The following is an 8,948-nucleotide window of genomic DNA, read 5'->3' as shown; positions in this document are numbered from 1 at the left end:
TTTGAGCAGTGCGACTCGCTCCGCAGTTCGTCGAGGTGGAGTCGAGCTGATGGCGGCGATGATGGCGGTGGTGGTGGCGGTGGTGGCTCTAGGGAGCAACTTGTGTGCGCTGCTGCTCGTGGTGGATACGGCGTCAGGTGCGGGCCCCGCGATCCCCCATGCCCCCCAAACGAGACCTCCCCCTCCCATCACCCCTCTCCCAACACCCCCCTCCCCTCTCCCATCACCCCTCTCCCCCCTCCCATCATCCCTCTCCCATCACCCCCCTCCCATCTCCCATCACTCCTCTCCCCCCTCCCATCACCCCTCTACCATCACCCCCCTCCCATCACCCCTCTCCCCCCTCCCATAACCCCCCTCCCAAAACCCCTCTCCCCCCTCCCATCACCCTCTCCCCTCTCCCATCACCCCCTCCCCTCTCCCATCACCCCCCTCCCATCACCCCTCTCCCCCCTCCCATCACCCCTCTCCCCCCTCCCATCACCCCTCTCCCCCCTCCCATCACCTTCTCCCCCCTCCCATCACCCTCTCCCCTCTCCCATCACCCCTCTCCCATCACCCCTCTCCCCCCTCCCATCACCCTCTCCCCTCTCCCATCACCCCTCTCCCATCACCCCTCTCCCCCCTCCCATCACCCCTCTCCCCCCTCCCATCACCTTCTCCCCTCTCCCATCACCCCTCTACCATCACCCCCCTCCCCTCTCCCATCATCCCCCTCCCATCACCCCTCTCCCATCACCCCCCTCCCATCACCCATCACCCCTCTCCCATCACCCCTCTCCCCTCTCCCATCACCCCTCTCCCACCACCCCCCTCCCCTCTCCCCTCTCTCACCACCCCTCTGCCACGAGACGTCACTCTGAGTGTGGATGCGCGTGGTTGAGCTTGGGGCAGAGGAGGGCGACTTTCCAATCAGCGCACGCGGCTCACCGTGCCGCGTGCGCTTCAGCGGCCGCCATGTCTCTCTCTCTGACTCGGAGCGCTTCCGTCCATCCCCTTCTCGCACGAGACGGTGCACGCGCCGACGCTGACCCGCCGGCGAGTTCCCTCCTGATGGCCGCTGTTGCGTTGTTAGCCTCGACCACCGTGCCACCAACATGTCCCTCCCGAACCCACTTCGTTTGTTTCTCAGCAGTGCGCGTGATGCCCCTCGACTTGCGTGCTCTCTAACCCCAATACTCATAGGGGGCCATACGCACTGGTCGAAACGCCCCTCTCTGCTGTATACAATCACCATGCTCTTGCTCGCCTCTATATTGTATTATGATCCCGGTCCGCCTTCAATCATAGATCTATCGGTCTATAATCATAGATCTATCGGTGTACAATCATAGATCAATCGGTGTACATGCCGTGGTTTTCAGTCGCACTCTCAGTACAACACATCTGTGTTGATGCCACTCGCGGTGGCTCAGAAGGGGTCGTTGTCTGTCACCTGGCAGCCGACAGTCGCAGCTAACGTTGGTCCAACTCCACTCAACTCCACTCAAGTCCACCCAGCTCCACTCAACTCCTCCCAGCTCCACTCAAGTCCACCCAGCCCATCATGTCTCACCTGTTCTCCTCTCCCCCCCACCAGCCCAGCAGCAGCAGGTACAGCTGTGGGCGCGCCCGGGCGATAAGGCGACCCTGCCGTGCGGTGGGGGGCTCGGGGAGGGGCCCCCCCCCTTCCTCACCCAGTGGAGACGCCAGGGCGCGGACGGAAGCTGGAGCGTGGTGAGTTCACATGTGTGAGATGTTGACTACCTCGCCGGGTGTGCAAGAGGCCGTAGGTTCGATCCCGACCCTGACGCCTGCTGCTGTTGCTGCTGTGTATTGGGAGTTTGTGCGTCTCCGCCTGTGATCGCGTGAATTTTTCTCCGGGTCCTCCGGTTTTGCCCTGCACATGTAAATCAACATCACCACGCGTTAAGAGTGTTTGCCTACTGCTAGACATGTCCACGTAATAAGCCACTTCGTTGAGCTGTCATCTGTGACCAGGTCGCTTCTTGACAAGAGCTGCGTTGCTCAGTGGGCCTTGCCTGGTAAAATACACGTGTTTGTATTAATTATAGTCATCGTTGTGTGTGTATGTACATGGTGAGTGTATGTACATGGTGAGTGTACATAGTCAGTGTACATAGTAAGGGGCTGTCCATAAATAACGTCACGAACCTGGGGGGGTCAGAAATTTGTGGCGATGTGCGACGAGGGGGGGGGGGGGGGTTGAGAAATGTGATGTCACATCAAAATGCACAACTTTAAATAAATATAGACTACACGTTCTACTTAGACTTTTCAATCAATGTTTTCTCCTACAACATCCGAGTGCAGGGCCACATTAAATACGCACTACAATGACAATACTGTAGTTTAAAGCGATTTGAAGCATGTTTTATTTTTTTTGGGGGGGGTAGAGCTTTGTGATGTCATATTTGAGGGGGGGGGGCTGACTTTTTGTGACGCCGTGTGACAAGGGGGGGGGGGGTCAAAAGTCATCCAAAATCGCGTGACGTCATTTATGGATGGCCCCGAAGTAAACAGTGAGTAATGGTGAGTTAGTGTGTACATGGTGAGTTAGTGTGAGTGTACATGGTGAGTTAGTGTGAGTGTACATGGTGAGTTAGTGAGTGTACATGGTGAGTTAGTGAGTGTCCATGGTGAGTTAGTGAGTGTACATGGTGAGTTAGTGTGTACATGGTGAGTTAGTGTGTGTGTACATGGTGAGTTAGTGAGTGTACATGGTGAGTTAGTGTGTGTGTACATGGTGAGTTAGTGTGTGTACATGGTGAGTTAGTTTGTACATGGTGAGTTAGTGAGTGTACATGGTGAGTTAGTGAGTGTACATGGTGAGTTAGTTTGTACATGGTGAGTTAGTGTGTGTACATGGTGAGTTAGTGAGTGTACATGGTGAGTTAGTGTGAGTGTACATGGTGAGTTAGTGTACATGGTGAGTGTACATGGTGAGTTAGTGAGTGTACATGGTGAGTTAGTTTGTACATGGTGAGTTAGTGAGTGTACATGGTGAGTTAGTGAGTGTACATGGTGAGTTAGTGTGTGTACATGGTGAGTTAGTGTGTGTGTACATGATGAGTTAGTGTGTGTACATGGTGAGTTAGTGTGTGTACATGGTGAGTTAGTGTGAGTGTACATGGTGAGTTAGTGAGTGTACATGGTGAGTTAGTGTGTGTACATGGTGAGTTAGTGTGTGTACATGGTGAGTTAGTGTGTGTACATGGTGAGTTAGTGTGTACATGGTGAGTTAGTGAGTGTACGCGGTGAGTTAGTGTGAGTGTACATGGTGAGTTAGTGTGTGTACATGGTGAGTTAGTGTGAGTGTACATGGTGAGTGTACATGGTGAGTTAGTGTGAGTGTACATGGTGAGTTAGTGTGTGTACATGGTGAGTTAGTGTGTGTACATGGTGAGTTAGTGAGTGTACATGGTGAGTTAGTGTGTGTACATGGTGAGTTAGTGTGAGTGTACATGGTGAGTTAGTGTGTTACATGGTGAGTTAGTGTGTACATGGTGAGTTAGTGTGTGTACATGGTGAGTTAGTGAGTGTACATGGTGAGTTAGTGAGTGTACATGGTGAGTTAGTGTGTACATGGTGAGTTAGTGAGTGTACATGGTGAGTTAGTGTGAGTGTACATGGTGAGTTAGTGTGTGTACATGGTGAGTTAGTGTGAGTGTACATGGTGAGTTAGTGTGAGTGTACATGGTGAGTTAGTGTGAGTGTACATGGTGTGTGTACATGGTGAGTGTACATGGTGTGTGTACATGGTGAGTGTAATGGTGAGTGTACATGGTGAGTTAGTGTGTGTACATGGTGAGTGTACATGGTGAGTGTACATGGTGAGTTAGTGTGTGTACATGGTGAGTTAGTGAGTGTACATGGTGAGTTAGTGAGTGTACATGGTGAGTTAGTGTGTACATGGTGAGTTAGTGAGTGTACATGGTGAGTTAGTGTGAGTGTACATGGTGAGTTAGTGTGTGTACATGGTGAGTTAGTGTGAGTGTACATGGTGAGTTAGTGTGAGTGTACATGGTGAGTTAGTGTGAGTGTACATGGTGTGTGTACATGGTGAGTGTACATGGTGTGTGTACATGGTGAGTGTAATGGTGAGTGTACATGGTGAGTTAGTGTGTGTACATGGTGAGTTAGTGTGTGTACATGGTGAGTGTAATGGTGAGTGTACATGGTGAGTTAGTGTGTGTACATGGTGGGTGTACATGGTGAGTGTACATGGTGAGTTAGTGTGTGTACATGGTGAGTTAGTGAGTGTACGTGGTGAGGCCACACGGGCGACCTTTGTCTTTGTGTGCTGAGATCGCGGCCCGCACCCCGAGCGCCTCCACCCGTCCCCCCCGCGGCTTCTCGTGGGGTCAAGGCGGCTCCATGGAGCTGCTCGCCGTGGAGGCGGCGAGAGACGCGGGCAGCTACTTGTGCTTCGTCTTGTCCCGCGCAGACTCCATCCCCGTGGAGACGGGCAGCAGCCTCTCCGTGTTTGGTGAACACTGGCAGCAGCAGCAGCATCGTCATCCTCAACTTCATCATCATCCTGCACTTTATCATCACAGCCATCGTTTTCATGTATCACCATCCTCATCACGATCATCACGACCATCATTATAATTCACTTCAAGGCCGTAGCCATGCAGTCAACATTGGGGGGGATCAAATCTTACAGGGGGTCTAGGGGTCCCCCCCCAGAAAAAAAATCTACATTTGAAAACTAATTTCTTGCCTAAAATATTAAAAAAAATCTCTAACATATGGGATAGACTTTTTATTTATTTTTTACAATAATGTCTAAGAGTGTATTGTATTACATTTCTCTCTTTGATCTTTTTTACCTTTTCTTGTTTCATTGTATATAATGGCAGAGATTAGGGATTCATAAAGTACAACCATAACCACAATAATATGAACAGAAATCTATGAATTGTTATATGAAGTCCAGATATTGTGGCTCAGGTTTAGCAAATTGTTTTTATTTACATAGCATAGCAATTAAAAAAAATATATTTTTTGATAGCAATATATTGGAGGGGGGGGGGGACATTTTGAGCATATTTGAATATTGGGGGGGGATGTGTCTATCCCAATATATAGTATAATTACGGCCTTGATTCACTTCATCACCATGTCGCATCATGACCACCATTTCATTATCATCATCCACTTTAACATTATCATCATCACCATCATGATCATTATCACATCAATAATCTCAATCCATTCCATCACCATTATTTATCACCATTGTCAACATCATCATCGTTATCATCACCACCATCCGCTTGATCAATCATTCTCGATATCAACATCCCCCCACAGAGTACCCCACCCGCCCCTCGTGTGCCACGCTCAAGCGGGAAGACGGCGAGGAAGTGGCGGCAGCGATGGAGGTCACCCTGGAGTGCAGAGGCTCCACCGGGAACCCCCCCGTCTCCTACTCGTGGCAGCGTACAAATGGGGGTGAAGAGCCGTACACTTGTAAACCAGGTGAGTGGGGGAGGGGGGATTACGAGGTTAAGAGCCCCCCCTTCCCCCCCACCATCAAATCATGAAAGTGCAGGTTCGAGCCCAGGCATGGGGCGTTGTGGATCATCATGTATGGGGGTTCCACAGCTTGCTCGTCTTGAACCAGCGCTGCTGACTTCAGGTGCACTGGCCGAAGGCGCGTAGCTGATGAGGTCGCAGCCCGAAGGTGTCGGGCACTGACCTAACTCGAGAGCTCATTGTCCACTGGGGTCGCTGCACGTTTCATTGTTCTAAAGACAATTTGACAGTGGACCAGGGTAGGGCCGTCCATAGGGGGGGGGGGGGGGGATGCGGGGCCCGGGGCAAATCACCCCGTGTGAGCCCCTCGGCGCCTTCAAACTAAACCGGAGGTTTTGCATCTGACACGTGACGTCGGAGCGCGGGGCCCTCCCAAGTGCGGGGCCCTCCCAAGTGCGGGGCCCTCCCAAGTGCGGGGCCCTCCCAAGTGCGGGGCCCTCCCAAGTGCGGGGCCCTCCCAAGTGCGGGGCCCTCCCAAGTGCGGGGCTCTCCCAAGTGCGGGGCCCTCCCAAGTGCGGGGCCCTCCCAAGTGCGGGGCCCTCCCAAGTGCGGGGCCCTCCCAAGTGCGGGGCTCTCCCAAGTGCGGGGCCCTCCCAAGTGCGGGGCCCTCCCAAGTGCGGGGCCTGGGGCGGTTGCCCTGATTTGCCGTACCCGAGGGACGGCTCTGGTTGTGCCGTGAGTAGGATGAATCAATGGGGGTGTGCCAAGTGTGATCCATGCGTATGTGTGTCCGTGTCTAGGATCGAGCGTTTGCGAGCGGTCCGTCTCACCTGCGGATCGTAACTCCACCTACATGTGCACGGCGCGGAACCCGGTGGGAGCCGAGTTCTGCCACGTCATGGTGCACGCCGCGTCCCGGCCAGAGAAAGAGATCGGTTCGACTCCAGTTATGGGCGCTGGCGCGGGTTTCTGTGGTGGCTGTGAAATGTTAACTACCTCGCCTGGTATACAGGAGGTCGTGGGTTCGATCCTTACCCTGACCCCTGCTGTATATGTGGAGTTTGCGTGATGTTCTCCCTGTGGCCGCGTGGATTTTATCCGCGTCCCCCCGCTTTTCCCTCCGCATTTAGAAACACGTTTAGATTAATTTGGCCGCTATACATTTCCAAGTGATGAGCCACTTGGTTGAGCTATCGTTTGTGGCCAGGTCGCTTCTGAAATAAAGCTATGTGACTCTGCGGGCCTTACCTGGTAAAATAAAAACATAGTTTAGTTTATTGTAGCAGTTAGCGTGTTGCGCTATGAACCTGGCGACCCGGGTTCGATTCCCGCTCACGGCCAACATCAGTGACGATTGTCTGAACCGGTCATTGGCCTTCCCCAGGTCGACTCAGCCTCAAATGAGTACCTGGCGCGGTGTGTAAACATTGCCACTGGGGAGACAAAGGCGGTCGGGCATGGCGCTGGCCACCCACCCACTCGTGTACCGTTCCGGAGCTCGTAGGTGCTACTCACTAAAGCACTTGCCCCAAAATGTATGTCGAGACGATATGGGGGATCTTTGTTGTTTGTGTGTGATCGCAGAGAGGAACATGTTCATCATCGTGGTGGCGGTGCTGGCATTCCTGCTGATCGTGGCGATCGTCCTCTTGGCGACACTGCGGTGGCGCGGAGGCCAGGCCGCGAAATGCTGAGCCCGGCGCCGGGACTCCACCACGTGGCCCTCCACCACGCGGACAGACAGACAGACGATCGACCATTGGGCCCTCCACCACGCGGACAGACAGACGATCGACCATTGGGCCCTCCACCACGCGGACAGACAGACAGACGATCGACCATTGGGCCCTCCACCACGCGGACAGACAGACGATCGACCATTGGGCCCTCCACCACGCATACAGACAGACAGACGATCGACCATTGGGCCCTCCACCACGCGGACAGACAGACAGACGATCGACCATTGGGCCCTCCACCACGCGGACAGACAGACAGACGATCGACCATTGGGCCCTCCACCACGCGGACAGACAGACAGACGATCGACCATTGGGCCCTCCACCACGCAGACAGACAGACGATCGACCATTGGGTCCTCCACCACGCGGACAGACAGACAGACGATCGACCATTGGGCCCTCCACCACGCGGACAGACAGACGATCGACCATTGGTCCGGCGAGAGAAAAAGAATCCGAATTAAAAGTTCGGGCAATCGTCCGTGACGAGGCGCCACGGCGACGAGACCACGTGACCTGCTGTGGATTTGCAGTTTGCGTCTCTCTCTCTCTCTCTCTCCCCGTGGGTGCGTGGATTGTTCTCCGGGTCCTTCGGGGTTCCCTCCACATTTAGGAGCGTGCGCTTAGAGTGTTTGACTGCGATGTACTTCCACGTGACCATAAGCCGCTTCGTTGAGCGATCACGTGACCAGGTGGCTTCTGAGAACGAGCTCCAGAGCTCAGTGGGTCTTACCAGGTGAAATAAAACTCTTAAAGAAATGTTCGTGACTTACGCTAAACCAGAACACAGCCGGGCACATCGCGGTGATTGACAGAACTCGCACTGCGTCTCACACACTCGCAGGGCGACGCGCGGGTTCGTCCTGTTTGTTTTATAGATTATTAAAGTGCCGTTTGCTTGAACTGTGATGACTCCGTCACACGAGGGTGTCAATGTCGTTCCACTTGACACACATCGCGACGTCCAGGCTTAGGTTGCTTGTCATCCGGCAGCACTCCGCCACAGGCGCGGCGCTCCACGAGGAACACGCGTTTCTCATGTCTATGACGTAGTGGAGGTGGGGGTGGAGATGGGGGTGGAGATGGGGGGGAGAGTGGAGGTGGGGGTCTCACGCAGGTAACGAGGCGTGCGGCCTGGTGCCACTGAGCCCCCCAGAGGGGTCCAACACGCGAGCGAGGGTGTGGAGGGGTTAATGAGGAATGGGTGCCGTGTTCTCTTCACGTCTGCCTCCTGTCCTTCCAGCCTGGGCAAGGAGACCGACTCCAACTCGAAGATATTTCCATGGGAGTGACTCCAGCACCTCACGGTGGCTCTTGAGCGCGTGGCCCGAGGGAGCCGCACGTACCACGTGGACCACAAAGATCCCCCGGGTAGCTTCAACAGACTGCTGGGGCAAGTGCCGTGAGCGAGTACACGAGGGGTGGGTGGCCAGCACCACCCCCGGACGCCTTTGTCTCCCCAGTGGCGATGTTTACACACCGCACCAGGTACTCATTTGAGGCTGAGTCGACCTAGGGGAGGCCCAGTACCGGTTCAGATAATCGTCACCGGTGTTGTCCGTGAGCGAGAATCGAACTCGGGTCGCCGGGTTCATAGCGCGGCGCGCTCGCCACTGCGCCGTCGCTCTCCAGGTGGACACGGATGACAGCAGCAAGTGGCCATAGTCGGTGGTTGGGGCTGTGTGTGCCGTGCATACCCGGGGAGATGCGGCGCGGTGAGCC

At 54.5% G+C, this 8,948-nt stretch overlaps 1 protein-coding gene across 2 annotated transcripts; it reads left to right on the top strand.

Moving 5' to 3' along the window:
• LOC133342132 (V-set and immunoglobulin domain-containing protein 2-like) lies at window positions 1-8,129 on the top strand. Of its 2 annotated transcripts, none has more exons than XM_061551090.1 (6): window positions 1-137; window positions 1,580-1,716; window positions 4,309-4,489; window positions 5,320-5,487; window positions 6,285-6,358; window positions 7,069-8,129. In XM_061551090.1, the coding sequence occupies exons 1-6, from the start codon at window positions 50-52 to the stop codon at window positions 7,114-7,116; spliced, it is 696 nt and encodes a 231-aa protein (XP_061407074.1). In that variant the 5' UTR covers window positions 1-49; the 3' UTR covers window positions 7,117-8,129. The 2 variants fall into 2 exon arrangements, with proteins under 2 accessions (XP_061407074.1, XP_061407073.1); XM_061551089.1 differs by having other exon boundaries at window positions 6,285-6,419.
• The last annotated feature ends 819 nt before the right edge of the window (window positions 8,130-8,948 follow it).

This window comes from Lethenteron reissneri, chromosome 13 (assembly GCF_015708825.2).
Source record: "Lethenteron reissneri isolate LAM-NWPU_2019-01 chromosome 13, ASM1570882v1, whole genome shotgun sequence".
NCBI classification, from domain to species: domain Eukaryota; kingdom Metazoa; phylum Chordata; class Hyperoartia; order Petromyzontiformes; family Petromyzontidae; genus Lethenteron; species Lethenteron reissneri.
Note: the sequence above shows the minus strand (reverse complement) of the source record. Positions and strands in the feature narration are given on the sequence as shown.